We start from the raw sequence: 18073 nt of genomic DNA on the forward strand, positions 1-18073 counted from the left end.
ATATGAAACTGCTTCAAATATGTTGCTTATTTTTTTTCCTTGCAGCAGATTTCAAAAATCTCATTCACTTTGGTGGGACAGTAACATGCTGCGTTTCTTTGGGCAAAAATGTGACGTGTAAACATACCCCTACATCTAGAAAGCAACTATTTCTAATAGGGCATATATTAAAGGTTTATTCCAATCTTCATTGATGGATAATTATTGAATAGTGCTTGTAAAATGATGCCACTTTTTGTAATTTATTATTGATTTAAATTACCCTAATCTTGCAAAATAGACTTTTGTTTACTGCTAGTTGCCAAGGTGACCGGCCAGCGCTGCTAGACCAATTATGAGCAGTTCTTACAACTTTTTATTTTTTTGTTTTTTTTTTGTAAGCACTATAGCACTTAATCCTTGCCAGCTTCAGTGTCGCTGTTCTTATAAAACCGCCTCATATAGCAGCACTAGGAGTGCACAGTTTACATTTAACCTACTGGCCTAAATTGCCCATAGTAAAGGAGCACTTGCTCCGCAGCACTCAGGAAGTCTGGACACCCGGGAAGTGAGGAGACTGAAAAACCCCTTTAAGATTAAATAATGTTTAAAAAAAATTCTACTGATTAAGAAAGCCATCATGGCTGTTTACATTGGCTTTTGTAAGACAGAAGATCATTCTTCTATTTATAATGCTGTAGTCACACACATATTAAGATTAAAATGAAATACTAAGTATTTTAACCTCCTAAGGCCACATGCACATGTATTTGGTGAGTATTTTACCTCAGTACTTGTAAGGCCACGTGCACACATTGTGTATTTGGTGAGTTTTTTGCCTCAGTATTTGTAAGGCCACGTGCACACATTCAGTATTTGGTGAGTTTTTTTTACCTCAGTATGTGTAATCCACAACCAGGAGTGGAACAATCATTGAAAAAGTATAATAGAAACACAAGTACCACTTCTGTATTACCCACTCCTAGTTTTGGCTTACCCACTCCTAGTTTTAGCTTACAACTACTGAGGTAAAAAAATCACCAAATACTCACCGTGTGTATGTGATCTAATACAATGTGCACATAGTTTTTTGAGATTTTGGAGCATAAACTCATCGAACTTTGGAGGTTCTGCTCCAAAAACTGCAAAAAGCCTCTATGAATATACCATAATATACCCTAAAAGTACTTTCTTTTCACAGATATCAAAGATACAAATATGGAAGTAAAATCAAAAATGTTCATGCTAAAATAATTTCTGGTCCATATTCTAATATGGCGTTCTATAATACTTGCTTATTGCAGCTTCTAGAAATCAGGCATTATTAGAACAAGATTAATTGTGGTATTGAGGCTTCTCCCCACTCCCCACTCTGTTATTTTATATAGTTAAGCCCCACTATGGCTACATTACAAATTTGAAGATATTCCAATGTCATTTACTTTTCATATTGTGTCAATATGTACCCAGGTTAATAGCGTACTTCCAGGTCATGCAGAAATAAAGACATGTGAGAATATGTAGTTGACATATTTGTTTTATTACTGGACTGGTCAAATCCCAACAATATTTTATCAGATAGAACATCTTGCATTATAGGTTAACATAGGTTGGTATGTATCTCCTTTAAACAAGACTATCCATTTAGTGTAGGGTACATGGTCTTGTGAACAATAGAAGTGAAATGAGCAGAAGAAAAAAGAAACATGAGCAATTGGACAAATAGAATTCATTATAATACATACTGGAAAAACACAATACTAGTAAAACCCACTTTTGAAGTAAGACAGTAATTTTGATGTAAAAGTGATTTGTAACGTTCTATTCAGACAGTTTAGTTGGACTCTAGGCGTTATTTGCCTTTTGCACCTAAAGTAATTTGAAACCAGCACAAATCACTCCTATTCGTCATACATACCCTGCAGCAGAATGTATGATTTACTCTGGCGAGTCTCAAAGGCTCATCCTGTGGCACAAAATATGTTCTGATGTGTATGAGGTTATATAATTGCACTTCTGAATATACTTTATTGCTCAGTTCTGCACTGACCCAGTTTCTGTGGCCCGGCTGCTCCACTGCCGCCTTGGTTTAGATACAAGAAAAGATCTCCCCTGAACTTCTGGGTCAACATGTGACTAGTTACTTGTTTTAATAGATCAATAGCAAAGCAAGCCCCTTTCTGTGTTATGGCTGATGGAGATTTCTTTAGTCTAAGGCTGGAATCACACTTGCGAGAAACTTGCGCGAGTCCCTCATTGCATCACCTAGCACAGCTTGACGCTCTCCAGACACGAGTGTCTCAGCTGCATAGATATACATACAGCTGACCCGCTCCTGTCAGGAGTGTGTGCGGCCGTGTCGGGTGATGAGATGCGAGACTCACGCAAGTCTCTCGCAAGTGTGACTCCGGCCTAAGGCAGATACGAGGCTTGCCATGTGCATATTTGAAGGTCTGAGTAAATGAAGGGAGTTCCTCTTTGAGAAACACTCACTAGTCCACCAGGGTTTGATAACTGTAGCTCCTCCTATTTGGTGATGAGTTACAGTTAAGTAGGCTTCTTTGGGAGAAGTTATATTTTGCACATTTCTTTTTGAGAAATCAAAAAAATAAACAAATAGTGTTAACAGAGTATTTAGTTATTTAGATTCACTATTTTAATCAAAGAAGTGTAAAAGCCATCCCACCAAGGCAATGTGTAGCCCAATCATGACGATCCTATCTCTAATATCAAACGTCTCTAAAAAGAAAAACTAAAGAAATTAGATGGACCAACCTGATGCGTTCACCTTGTCGTGGTGGAATAGTTTACATTTTGTTTTGTTTTTTTTCTCTCAAAATTGTGCCTTATGTTTAGTTTTATATACAATGGGTTATTTGCTCTTTTGGGTTTTATCTCAGGTATTTATCGTTCTTTTTGTGGTTGCAGCAGTATCAGATTTAGTGACATTAACTAGTTTGTACCCACCAAGGACAATATCTACAAGGACTTTGGAGTGTGGGAGGAAACCAACCGGGGGAACATACAAACACATACTGAAAAGGAATTCAGACTATGTGCCCCAATGGGCAATGTGATGATCACGGCTATGGAATTAATGACGCTATATAAGTGAGTGAATAAGAGAAAAAATTTGCACTTATATTGTTGCAGACAAATGAAAGGAAAATTGATCCGTTTCTTTCTTTTTATTTCACCCCCCCCCGCCCCCATTTTGCCATGGTCTTTTTTGTAGATGGTGAGGCAAAATTATCATTTTCATCTGTACGGTAAGACCTAGGCGCCATCTTGTTTGCTACTAGGGACGTCCCCAGACAAAACATTTGAAAAACTTTGGTCTAGTGTGAAGGAATCACCATTTAATGCCATCACCAGAGTTTAGAGTGGTCCCTGTGCAAGGATGCTACATGCGGACTGTTCCCTCTGTGCAGAGATCGAGCTAACTGCATCAGTGAAGCAGCCACGTTGCATGTAGGCTAAATGCTTCATTACTGCTCCACCTGAACACTAAATTTATAGAATTTCCCTGAGCGGGAGATATTTTTTAGTTGGGGGTACAGTGCTACAAAGATTGGTGATCTTCAGCATCATCAAAGCTTTCCTTTGTTTTACTGTTCTACAACACGTGAAATGGCAAATGTCCTTCTGAGAATAATGTGGCTGAGCAGCACAGAGGTATTGCTGGCAGAGTCTGCGGACATCACTAAAGCTTACTTTGTACTGGATGGATGCAATCAGTTGTCTATTTCTTCTAATTCATTGTTCACCTCTAAGTATCCGAGATGGAGCACTGTGCATCTTGGCCTTGGGACCTTACTAAAACCCATAAGCTATTTCTGTACTGAACCAGCACCATACATTAGACACAAATCATATCAAACTCTAGTCGGATTTTTGTTTTTTATGCAGAAACTGCACCACTCCTGTCCATGGGCTCCCAGCCCATGGAGAACCTTAGGGTAGTTTCTTCACGGAAAAGCAGACCGGTTTAAGTCATTGCCTTTTGCTCTATCCTTTTCTGCCGAGGCCCATTGGCCTTGTCTTCTCAGATGTCTATACTGTTGTGTACACATACACATCTTGCCCTGGATAACTGGTTTATGAATAAACAGCACTATGAAAAACTACAATTCCAAAGACCTGTTTGATGGAACGGAATTACTGCAGGGTATATGTGACCCAATATGTCCAAATTTCACATATGCAGTTTTTACCTGCCGTTAAAGTGGCTTGTGCTGGATTCACATACAACATTTACATTTCTTTTCCGTGGCATTATCAATATTTTATTATAGTTTTTTAACATTTTGAAGCAAGAAAAAGTGAAAAGTTTACATCAACGGCATTGTTCGAGTTAATATTTGTTTCAAAACACAGCATTTACAATTTTATTTTAATTTTTTTTCCTTTTTGTCCTGCCATTTATCCTATAGGCTTCTCTTACTGGGATTTTTAAATGTCAGGAACAAAAAGGTACAAAATTGCCACAAAAAAATTGAAATGCATGGATTTTTTTAACCATTTTACACACTACATTGGTTCTTTACCACGTTCCAAAGGGCTTATCTGGGACTTAATTTGGTTTCCTATGGAGTTAAGCATTTATTGGCAAGTAGCTACTAACTACCTACCTGTTATGCCATGCGACCATCTTTCCCAGCTCAGGGCGGTCATAGACCACTACTGGCAATAATTCTATTTTTTGTGATCAAACATTGACAGAGCAGTTTCTTCTTTTCCTCTTTGCTATGTCAATGGGGGCGTTACTGCCAATGTCCTGTTGATTGTCTGTGTTCGGATGAGTCTGCTTTCAATCAATAGAGTGGAAGAGAAGGAGCTGCTCTGTCGGCGTGATATAACAAGAAGTTGGAGAATCGCCGTTAGGAGGGATCTGTGACTATGCTGAATCGGGAGCGAAGATGACAGAGCAGAACAGGCGGGTAATTAACAAAAACGTGCCAAAAAATGCTTAGCCCCCCAAAAAGTCCCAGACTACTCTTTTACAATTGGAGGTTCTGTTATATTAGTTCATGAGGAAATCGTGAAGATAACAAAAGGAACTAAAAATGATAACAAATAGAATTAAAATTGCAATTTTAATTTGTGATTCTATTCTCTGCAAGAAGACTGATGGCACTTCTAGGCAAATAAAATATTTACATATGTATAATAACGCGTCTTCCATGCATTGCTGGGCCCAGCAATGGCTACAGGTAAGAAGCAGTTTTTGAAGTCGCGTTAAGATGTATACAAGAAAACCAACTCACAGTGAAGTTTTCAAGCGAGTTCTGAGCAGTGTAAGGTTAATGACTTCAGGGTTATATCTCATAACCAACACTATACTCCTTCCACCAGATGGTATAGGGATAATCCAGCTTTTTCGCTGAATCATATACATATATATTTATCATCCTATTTTTTTATTGATTTTTTATTATTTGTAACACATCAGCACTACCAGGACCACGCTAAAAGTACAGAACACAGAACCTGAGGATAACTCCTCTGCATTAACAAGTAAATAAATACAATGTTATATAGTTTCAGAATGGTTTAATATTTTGTTTTTACATTATCACCAGGTTATACCGTCATAAAGTACAATATACAGAGATGTTATATATCATTAGTTATAGGGATCGTTATTGCTTACATCAGCAAGCAGCAAATTAGGGCACAGATTTCTAATCACCAGTGGAATGAAGAGAGAACACTGTATTTCACAAAGAACTGCTTCACCTAAAGCATATATTCCAGAGCAGTATATATACCAGACCAGTAAACCACTACTATACATAGCTATCTGTATACTGAAATGTGTTAGTCACGTCAATGAGATATGGCAAGGCTAGTGCTGGTAAGTAGCAACACAAACTTGTATTCCAGGTCATTAACTTGTATCCCATAAATGCTCCAAAAGACCAAATTTTATGTTTATCTCTAGTTTTTCCACTTTTGGTTAAAACACAATGCTTAGGTACATGTTACATACCCAATATAATACGTTAGAAAAACCAGATAGTCTGCAGGATAACTAAAACAGGACACATTCAAGTTCTTGTTGCTACCATTGCAGGAATACTAGCTTTTGCTCAATGGTTCCGGTTTATTGGTTTTCCATAACATTATTTTGTTTACAAATTAAGGGTTTTTTTTTTTATTTGTACAACCTCGACCCTAAGCCTAAGCTTTTAGATCTATTATCCAGATAATTGAGTGAAAGAGTTAAAACTACTTGTCGTCTGTCCATAGCAAAAAGATAAAGATAAAATCCTGGAAAAGTGATTTATTCTATGCGTTATGAATAACATTGTCCTGAAGGAGTATCCATTCCGAAACGTGTCAAATCACTTTCCCTGGATTTTGGCTCTATCTTCTTGCAATGGCAGCACAGTTTTAACTCTTTCACTCCAATGTTTGCATTTCTTCGGCCCTGGAGCTGCTGCAGCCATTATCATGCCATTCCAGCAGTTGTGTCTCGCACAACCCCACAACCCCTCCAAGTAAGCAAGTCTGCGTTCAGATCACTTTCACTTTTGTCACAGATAAGACCCTATTGCACTTGTGTCTGTTCTATATTTTAGTCCTACTATGAAAGGAGTTTCTGAACAAGGTGCACTTATACAAATGACCATAACCTTACAAAGTGCATAGATCGGGCATTTGCACAGTGTAGGTTAAGATCCAGATTTCCAGACTAAGGCTAGTACAAGTGGGTATGTCTGGCCTCTGGTCTGATGCTACCTTTGTAATGTGCATTTTGCTCATGTATTTTTCTCACTAGCTGACGCCCACAGACACATTCTGCATCCAGAACTAGCTTAGGGAAACTAAGGCAAGATCTCTAATGTGCCGAATGACATAACTGAGCAACACAATGTAGCACACAGCTGTGGAGACCGGATGCATGATATTTCAATAATTACGAGTAGCCTCACATACTGAACATGTTTTTTTCTTCAGCTACAAATGTACCTGTCAGATTAGTACATATGTCTGCAAATCCATTGAATGTATAATATTATAGGAACAGGTACACTGATGCAGTATCGTTAAACTTTCTGTAGCACAGAACTGCTCAGATAACTTTACACAACCCATCTGAATATATCAAAGGTAACACAAAATTCTTGCGTCCCTGTACATATTGGTAATACTATTCTCGTGCTAGTTCCCATTTCACAAAAATTCATTGCGGTTACACCTGCAAACGCCCTCATATCACTAGATATACTGTGCCTTACTCTGTACACATCTCTACACCCCTCACATTTTACTGCTACATCTTCTTCACCCATTCAGCAGATACTTTAGCGAAGTACACTACCATAAACATATGACTAGTAAGCAGAAGGCACCCAATAATGGGCTAGTGTACACCCCAAAATACTGTACCAAGTTATACAATTATTAAAGACACAAGGGGAGTCTTTTTACAATTGGTTAAACATTTGGATAAATGGCATGGTCTCTTCTCCTAGTCATATTGAATATATTTAGTAGTCAATACTGCGTAGTTTTGGTTAGTTGGCCATCCTGCAATACTGTTGGACCCAATTTTTTTTTCTTTTTTCTTTCCCTAGCCGGACCAACAAATATTCGACTAATGAGCAAAACGCTTGTCCGTCGGTACAGCAATATACCGTATATGCAGGCTTAAAAATCATAATTGTCAGCAGCACATCATCCTATATAAACATGACGTGCTTGCCAATAACATGATTTTCTGTACACACAGAACAATGGTATTCACAATCGTTCTGTTCGCATTAAATATTCGGCAGCCTGTCTAAACACAACATTAAACGACTGCCGATTACATTCGGTCATTCGGCAGTCACTTAATGGTCATTTTCACCTTGTCTAAATGTGTCAGTATGTTTGTGTCTCCTCTATTTATAGTGTGAAAACACATAACATTCTATAATAAAGGGTAAAAAAAATAATTGCTTCTCAAGTCATCCTGTGTCAAGCTAATAAATTGTAATGATCAATTTAGATGAGACTAGACTCCGATCTACATTGTTTCCACCATGGAAAAGAATGCTGATAATTGACAAATTATAAGGCACAGGCTAGGAGTTGATATGAATGACAAGCAAGACTGAGGTCAAACATAAAAGTACAGTCCTGCCAATAGTGTTAAGAAGAAGTGTCAGAAGCTCAGATTGGTGGAATCTGTGTCCTTACACAAGAAGTCATATCCAGCTCCACTTAATAGGAATGGCCTGTTTTGTTATTTTTCCAAATTTCCACTGGTAAAAATCTTTGAGCTGTGGTCATAGGTGAAGGCTCAGATGCTTCATGTGTTCTCAAAAAATTGCTTTTGGGCAAATCGCCCTTTGAATAAACATCCAATCAAAAACTCCCTACTTACCCTTCTTGTGTGTGAGAATAGTTTATACATTTACAAAGGTTTAACTAATAATTCAGTTGTATATGGAGATGTTGAGGTATTTTAAGTTAAATGAGGACTTCGTGAGCACTGGGCACATCTTTATGCAATACCAGCACCATTAATCAATGGCAGTGATTTTCAATAATACCAGTTTTGACGACAAATGGTTTTCTCCCTTTTTTGATGTTCATCTTAAAGAGGTTGTCCAGGATTAATACAACATGTCTGCTTTCTTCTGACTACAGTTCCACACCTATCCACAGGTTGTGTTTGGGATTGCAGCTCAGTTCCATGCACTTCACTGAAGCTAAGACACGATACCAGACACAAACCATGTAGGAGTGTGTCAATGTTTCCGGAGGAAGCCGCCAATGTTTTCTAATCATGGGTAACCTCTAAAACACACAAAAAAAAAGCCACAAAAGGGCATGTATGAACCAATGTTTGGCAAATTTGGGACTCCTCTCTCTTACAATAGTTCGGCTACTAGCATACAAGACTTTACAGTATGATGGACACAACGAGAGGTATTGCTTAATTGTAGTAATTCTAAAAAGTAAAAAAAAATATTCTTGGGTGCATATTTCACGTGAGAGGTCTTGCATCAGCTTTTTTATACTACAAGGCACATATCGCATAACCTGGGGGTCAAGATGATGCCGTTTCATCTTAAGACTGGGGCAAGTCCACTTCGTATGCATCACTTACTATTCAATTATATTGATTGATGAGGACCCTAGTAATCAATTATTTATCACCTATTCTGTAGATATGTAATGTGTGGCAAAATCCCCGTAACATTTGGGAAAATCAAGATAATACTGGAACCAAATGGTGATCGTGCTGAGTATCCCAAAAAAACACAAGTATGCTCTGACTGTCAAACCTCCTACTAAATTACAAAACAGACTTGAGTACCTGTTCCATTATATAACTTGTGCTGAAGTTTCATCCATCGAAAACCAATATCAAGTATCAATGCTAAAGATACCTTGAAGTTTTGGGGGTAAAACTTTGCTTTTGCCTATAAGAAAAAGAGTTTACGGATAATATTGGAGTACTGTGAATAAATAGATATATGGTATAGTGGACCAGTTGTTTCATACTTTAGACTCGCACACCTTATTTGATTTGATTATTTTACATTGATGATAAAGTATGGAGAGGCACGTTCTGAAGTACAATGTTATAAATGGAGCATAAAGATGATGTTTGGGGGTTGATTCATGCGTTTCTTAACTGAAAAACACTATCCTGGCTACAGCCATCTCCATTTAAAATGCACCTTTGCAAAATTGATATTACACCATTTTTTTTTTTTAAGGAAACATGATGCATGAAATTAAGGCAGCCTGAAAGTCAATGAACCCATATGGAAAGGAACATGCTGTGCTGCATAATTAAATATACATGATGAGCTAACACAGTAATAACCCCATTTCTTTGTTGTCTGATTAAATATGATAGTTTGGATGTTAACTCTTCTATAAGTAAAGGTCTTCTTATTGTACTGGGAAATGAGAGACATGTGAAGCTGAACTTGGATCGGATTTCTTATGGCTAAACCCACTGTTATGGGATAATGAAAAGGGGATTGTGAACTTTTATTTAACAGATGGGATGGGTTCTATAATGTTGATATTGATTAACGCCTTAATACCTGAGTTCCTCATACTGTAGAGGTCGGCTTATCCGCAGGAATCGCTCAAAATTGGCTGTATCTCACTGTACTCCAGCAGTGCCTTATTGCCATTATAAAGTATGACATCTATCTAAAACTATAAAAATAACTGGTAGTAATCTCTAAGCCTTTGTGTAGAAAGAATACTTAAGAGGTAAATACAGTTGCAATAGTATTTTCCGTAGAGAGTGGCTCAGGGTCATGATTCAGGCCACAACACTCTTTCCATAATTTCCTGGCTCCTTTTAACACTGATCTAATGACTGCTATGGACCAATGTAGTTATCGGTGGTGAAGGTTAAAACCTCGAGAAAGACCTGTAAGCTGCATCATTCAACATAGCTACCTTTTCAGATAAAGGCCAGGACCACAAAACCACAAGAATTGTGAATAAAGACCTTGTGAGACACACGCACACACACACAAGACATTTTGGGTAAGATTGACAGTTTACACTGCGTTTGATAAAGGTTAAATTGTGGATTTTATACCAGGTACATATATCTCCTAATCATTCACTTACAGCAAAGGCAATTGCACACTGGTTAATACAACCTACATCATCCTTTATCCCCTACTTGCTGCATGTGAAAAGGGAAATCTTATGTCTTCCCTTATCAACAAAGTCAAGCTGACATTTCTGACGACTATGGGAGTGTCCATCTGCATGTAAATAGAGTACCACACTGCACTACTTGGGTGAGATTAATACACCAGGAGAGGAAGAGGGTGCCATTAAAGTTTGGGTCTATCTAACCTAATTCACTGGAGCACTACAGTTATATAACACACAGGGGAGGTCAGCTTTCCTTTTACACTTGATAGATCCTATGCATGTCTACCAATGCTATACAGTTGCTCTCTTTTAACAATGCTCTAGTCATCAAATGACCTCTAAGATTACTTTTCCTAGAAGCTACAGGATAATGTACTGAAATCCTATGTTTGCCAATGCTTTGCACTGGCACTGATAAAGTGGACCGTGCTTTGTGAAAAGGCTTTTGGGAAGATAGGAGCTTTGGAAAGTTTGGCTTGGCCTCAGTCCCACCTCTCCTCTTTCTGAAACGTACAGGAGATGCACGTGTTGGACCATTCATGACTCCTTTCAAACTTTCATACTTTAACTCCAGAGGGCAGTGTAAGCTCTCCTTTCTGGGCATCAAGATATTCATATATCCCAAGCCTTTGTTTCTAGATATACTTTCATCCCACTCTTTCTCTCCACAAACAGGTGGGCTTTCTAAAGTTGCCTTTCTTACAGATTCTTTGCTTCCTTTGGCTCTCTTTGGTGAGCTAGCTCTGGATACTTGGGACCATGGCAAACATTTGGCACTATATGGTTTGCCACCTCCTCCGTGCAAAGGGTCTAAATAGTCTTGTTTTTCTAGAACCTGTGCTTCAGGACCAAGATTCAAACTAGTTCTGTCTGTGAAAGAATCTCTCCCATCATAACCTCCTAGATCAGCTGGGGCTGAACACTGATGAAGAGGCCATGATCCTTTGCAATCGCCTTGATTCTCCTTGTCATCTCCGTTATCTTCTTGTCCTCCATCATAAGAATTTTCAGCTTGGTTATTGTCTTGGCTTGTATTGGTTGTTGGATTAAGGTCCTTGAGAAACACCACAATGACTGTTATGTTATCACTGGAGCCCGCATCACGAGCAGATGCCACCAGTTTATGGGCAACCATGCTACTGTCTCCATTATTTTCTTTTAGGTGGTCAGATACAACTTTCACAGCCTCATCTGGGTTTACTGTATCATAGAAACCATCACAAGCAAGAATGAGATAATCTTCAGAGCCATCAAGGACCAGGGAAGTAGAGTCTGCATCACCGCAAATATATGGCTTGTGTTCAGCATCCCCTGTGTGACAAGGAAAACAGGATAAATTCTAAACAAATTCAAACATTTTTTGGCAATAAAATTCCATTGCTTAATTTCCCATATTTATTTTAATGTGTCAAAAATTACAGTTTAATTTAATATACATTCATGAGAAAAACCAAGTAAACCAGGCAAATGGTCAAAGTCAAGGTCAAGCCATATTACATAAAATCATGCAAAAGAATAAAGTTCACAATCCTTAAATTCTGCAATTTTACGTATCTGGAAATAATTAGAAAACATATGGACCTTCAAATATCTTAGAATTTGGTACATGCAACCACAGGTAAACAAAACAGGACAAACTACATGTCATTTATTTATTTAACAAAAACAAGGTGAAGAGACAGTCTGTGGAAACATTAAGGACACCTTATGAATCAATAACTTCTAAAATCACCCTTAGCAGCAATAACTTGAAGTAAACGATACCGGTATGACTATCAGTCTCTCATATCTATCAGGAGGAAAGTTGGCCAACTCTTCTTTACAACGTTGTTTAAAGTAAATGTGTCAGCAGGATTTCACCCTTCCAAACTATTTGTATGTACCTATAGTTCTTTCAAAGACAAGCATAGCAATCCCTGTGCAAGGCCTGTCTATCCCTCTGTAGCTGAGGAATCAACATTTCAATTGATAAAAAGGAGCTATCAGTCAAGCAGGAGGTAGAACTGGATTGGGAATAGAGTCGGAATGACAGAGGCTTGGGAAGAGCTTCCAAGTGCCAAAAGCACTTCAGCCTCGTTGATATATTATTTCAAACACTGATTTCTCAGTAATGGAGGAACAGACTGACCATGTAAAAGTATTACTGGACTTGTCTTTGAAAGAGCTACATGCACATATGAATAAATTTGGGGGAGAAGGAAGTGAAATCCTGCAGACAGATTCCCTTTAATTTTGTTGAGATTTCTGGGCATATGTGTATGCACAGATCTTTTTGCAGGTCTGACACAGCATTTCATTTGGATTGGCTTTGTATATTTGCTCTAGTGCTTAGGATCACTGATCTGTTGCAGTACTAGTAAAAATTTCTGATTTTATATAGGTGATATAAGTGCTGAACAATGAATCAAAGGTACCAGCACATGGATGCTACATACCATCTTAACTCCAATGAAAACATTATTATTTTTTATGTTTAGGGCACAATTGATTCCATGGTGCTGTACATGTGAAGAGGGTTTACATACAAAATACATATATAAAACGCAAAGACTAAACTATCAATGACAGACTTGTACAGAAGAGGACAGGTTCCAACCCTCAAAGGGCTTACAATCTACAGGGTGTTGGGGAAAGAGTTGGTAGGTCGGAGGGAGTGGGGGGGGTTTCAGCTGCTACGGTGATAATGAAGTATAAAAGGGATTATTGCAGGCTGTAGGCTTTTCTGTTTCCAAAGAGCTTTATGAATTTTTTCATGAAAAACAACTTACTAAGGTTAGAGTGGGGACGGGAGGGGAGAAAGGAAAAAAAAAGCTTGAAGATTTCCTTTATTCAAGATAGTAGTGACGGGAGGGACAAGGAAGGAATGAGGAAGGTTAGCTGTGGAAATGGAAGGAGGGGTGGGAGAACAGAACAATCTCTACAATCTCAATAAGTATATTATTACAATTTTCAATAAGATAGTATATATTAATTGGTTAATTAATTGAGTCAAAACATTCGTCTAAGATTGCATAACAAATCTTATTTAAAGGATAATAGACAACTACAACTAACTACATAAACTGTAGTAAAAACTATAGATAACCTGAGGTGAGATGCACAGTAAACCAATACATTATTAATATAGTGAGATCATGTGTTATAAATATTTAAGCTTTTCCTTCACAAGGAGATGTACAGTACAGACCAAAAGTTTAGACACATCTCATTCAAAGCTTTTTCTTTATTTTGATGACTCTGAAAATTGTAGATTCACATTGAAGGCATCAAAACTATGAATTAACACATTTGAAATTAAATACTTAGCAAAAAAGTGTGAAAAAAATGAAAATATGTCTTATATTGTAGGTTCTTCAAAGTACCCACCTTTTGCTTTGATTACTGCTTTGCACACTCTTGGCATTCTCTTGATGAGCTTCAAGAGGTAGTCACCGGAAATGGTCTTCCAACAGTCTTGAAGGAGTTCCCAGAGATGCTTAGCACTTGTTGGCCCTTTTGCCTTCACTCTGCAGTCCAGCTCACCCCAAACCATCTCAATTGGGTTCAGGTCTGGTGACTGTGGAGGCCAGGTCATCTGGCGTAGCATCCCATCACTCTCCTTCTTAGTCAAATAGCCCTTACAGAGCCTGGAGGTGTGTTTGGGGTCATTGTCCTGTTGAAAAATAATGATGGTCCAACTAAACGCAAACCGGATGGAATAGCATGCCGCTGCAAGATGCTGTGGTAGCCATGCTGGTTCAGTATGCCTTCAATTTTGAATAAATCCCCAACAGTGTCACCAGCAAAGCACCCCCACACCATCACATCTCATCCTCCATGCGGCACGGTGGGCACCAGGCATGTAGAGTCCATCTGTTCACCTTTTCTGCGTCGCACAAACAAACGGTGGTTGGATCCAAATATCTCAAATTTGGACTCATCCGACCAAAGCACAGATTTCCACTGGTCTAATGTCCATTCCTTGTGTTCTTTAGCCCAAACAAGTCTCTTCTGCTTATTTCCTGTCCTTAGCAGTGGTTTCCTAACAGCTATTTTACCATGAAGGCCTGCTGCACAAAGTCTCCTCTTAGCAGTTGTTCTAGAGATGTGTCTGCTGCTAGAACTCTAAAAGTAATGATGGCCACTCATTTTTCTTTACTTAGAATTTGTATTATGGTAAGAAAAAATCAGCTAACAGTCTATTCAGTAGGACTATCAGCTGTGTATCCACCAGACTTCTGTACAACACAACTGATGGTCCCAACCCCATTTATAAGGCAAGAAATCCCACTTATTAAACCTGACACGGCACACCTGTGAAGTGAAAACCATTTCCGGTGACTACCTCTTGAAGCTCATCAAGAGAATGCCAAGAGTGTGCAAAGCAGTAATCAAAGCAGAAGGTGGCTACTTTGAAGAACCTAGAATATAAGACATATTTTCAGTTGTTTCACACTTTTTTGTTAAGTATTTCATTCCACATGTGTTAATTCATAGTTTTGATACCTTCAATGTGAATCTACAATTTTTAGAGTCATGAAAATAAAGAAAACTCTTTGAATGAGAAGGTGTGTCCAAACTTTCGGTCTGTACTGTATGTTAAGGAGAGTCAGAAGTATGGAGTTCTGGACTGAAAGTAGTTGTCTATGGGTTCCATCGTCTAGAATATCTTCCCATATTATTCTCTCTAATAGCTATGTTGAATTCGAAGACACTATGGGTTGACACCCTATCTATGACTTCCGCTAATGTGGGAATCATTTCTTTTCGCCATCTTGAAGCTAATAAATGTTTAGTGGTTAAGACAATATAACAAACAATATGCTGAAAATTCTTAGGGATTTTCTCTAGGCCTATTGATAATAATACAAGTTTTGGTTCTAGTTTTAATGACAATTTGTTAATTTGCGATAACAGTAACTGGATGTCTCCCCACAAATTTTTCAATTTTGGACAGAAATAAAATATATGTGACAAACTCCCAACTTCTTAAAATCCTCTCCAACACATTGGCGGAGTAGAGGGGCATATGAGATTCAATTTCTGGGGAGTGAGATACCATCTCGAGATCATTTTAAAGTAAGATTCCTGAGGAGAAGAACAAAATGAGTTAGAATAGGTAATGTCAAATAGGTAATGTCCAGTGCGTATTCAATTTGTGTGTAATCAAATGTCTTAAGTTCTCTTTCCCACGCAACCAAGTCAGAGCCCCTGTGGACATCCTTATCCTCGTTAAAATCTCTATAAATATTAATTGTTTTCTATACCGCCATATTCTTTAAGTCATGTGAAAAGTTAACAATAGTCCGTGGGAATTTGAACGCAATCTCTTTTCTATGATTGGGCAAGCGATTGACACTATTCCACTTTTTAAGCTACTCCTCAGGAAGATCAAATCTCTTTTGAATCTCTGGGAAGGTGTCCAATGCTTCTCCGGACATTATATATTATCTAAGTCAGAGATCCCTTCCTCTTTCCAACATGATAGGTCTAGTTTAGGATTTATTATTTCCAGAACTTCTAGCGGAATGTTTTTTAAGGGTTCAGATGGTGATTTATCTTTTGTAATTTTTAGAAGAGCTCTCCAACAGTTGATTTAAGTAGACGTGGTTTGGGTAAAGGCCGTTTCAGGTGGGCTAGGTTAGCAATGATTAGAGATCTCAAAGATCTATTTGAATTTAGAGACTTCTCCATTGCGACCCAGCTTGAATCATTTGGATCAGATAGCCATTTATGACTAAGTTTCATGATACATGCCGAATGGTAAGCACAAATGTTAGGAACCCCAAAACCTCCTCTTTGTTTATGTTTAGTGAGTGTCTGTCTAGAGATCCTGGGGCAGCTTGTTCTTCCAAATATATCTTGTGATTTGAGTTTGAAATTTTTGAGACCAAGATTTAGTGACACATATCGGAATTGATCTAAAAATATATAAATAGCTAAGGTAAAATCATGGTTTTAACGACTACAATCCTGCCCAACCAAGAGGTCTCAGTCTTGGAAATATTTTGCATGACGCATTTGACAGAGTTATTGATATCACCTAAATTATTCTCCACTATCTTATTTAATGGGTTTGTAATTTTTATTCCTAGATATGGCATGCTCTCTTTTTGCCACCCGAACCTGAACTTTTCCTCCATTTCTAATTGCTGTTGAGGGTTTACATTAAAACTTAAAATTTGTGATTTACTTTGGTTAACTTTATAGTAAGACACCTTTGAAAATCGTTCCAGAATGTCTACTGAATTTCCTAGAGACAGAATTGGGTCAGTCAGTGATAATAATATGTCATCTGCAAAAAACGTGGATGTATATTGTTTAGAGTCCAGAGTCACACCTTTAATTTGAATGTTATTCCTTAACTTTTCGGCCAAGGGTTCAATGAATAGTGTAAAAAAGGGTTGGCGAAAGGGGACAGCCCTGGCGGGTACCATTTGATATAGCCGGAGATAAGCGCTATGCACAGGTGCCAACTCTGGCGCCATGTTTCTGAAGAGAGAAATTTACATACGGCGAGTGAGAGGGAGGAACAAGCGGCGGGGGGCGGGGATGCAAGTGCATAACACGCCCGGACATTAGGAGAGAGGGCGGAACAGGCGGGTGGGGGGCCGGGGATACAAGTGCATAACACGCCCGGACATTAGGAGAGAGGTGCACACGTCAATCAAAAAGTGCACGAATTTTTAAACTTTATAAAGTTGGATTTCACTGACTAAACAACCGAGCTGCACCCTGATGGTATGTACACAACGTGCATGATAGTGCCAGTACTGCACTGGCTGCACCTTATACATGAAAATACTGATGTTTGGTTCCCTTTAAAGACCAGGTATTACTTATTGTTATAGTCATGAGAAACAATGTTTTCAGCCCTACGCGTGCCCCTTTCCAAATAAACACAATTAGCAATTCATGTTTTTACGGTTTCTGGTTTCTGTATTTAGAGAATTGCTAAGTCTTGTTTCTCTTTAATGTAGATTTCCTTATAACACATTATGAAAATAAATGATTATAGTTTCTATCAAAAACTTTGTCTATTATTTAAAACAAGTTCTTCTACAATGGTTGGATTTTTAAGCACCTGGAACACCATGAAGAACACCATATGGACAAAAGTATTGCGCTACACTTCTTATGCAATAAATTCTTGTTTTCAATTCAGTTCCTCTGTCATAACTGTATAAAAATCAGACCCTAGCTAAGCAGTCTGCCTTTACAAACATTAGGGAAAGAATGAATCTTCCTAAAGAGCTTGCTGAATTCTAGCTTTATGCCATAACTGGATCACGACTCATAGTTCACTATGCAGTCTGATGGACAAGTCTTGGTGTGGTGAATGATAGGATAATGTTAACTGACTGACTGCATTGTGCCAACTGTGAAGTTTGGTGGAGAAGGTATAATGCTATGGCATTCTTCTACTGCCTAATGCTTCAAAATGGAAAAACAATGTATACTTTTAACTTTGTGGGAATAG

The 18073-nt window shown here is 38.2% G+C and overlaps 1 protein-coding gene across 1 annotated transcript in view; it reads right to left on the reverse strand.

Moving 5' to 3' along the window:
- Positions 1-1500: 1500 nt before the first annotated feature.
- The window catches only part of PPM1E (protein phosphatase, Mg2+/Mn2+ dependent 1E), a 332607-nt gene continuing 316034 nt past the window's right edge, over positions 1501-18073 (reverse strand). The window contains exon 7 of the mRNA XM_075336300.1: positions 1501-11925. Coding sequence (XP_075192415.1) covers positions 10871-11925 — 1055 coding nt within the window. The 3' untranslated portion in view covers positions 1501-10870. The remainder of the gene's footprint in view (positions 11926-18073) is intronic.

Source organism: Anomaloglossus baeobatrachus, chromosome 2 (genome assembly GCF_048569485.1).
Source record: "Anomaloglossus baeobatrachus isolate aAnoBae1 chromosome 2, aAnoBae1.hap1, whole genome shotgun sequence".
Lineage (NCBI taxonomy): Eukaryota > Metazoa > Chordata > Amphibia > Anura > Aromobatidae > Anomaloglossus > Anomaloglossus baeobatrachus.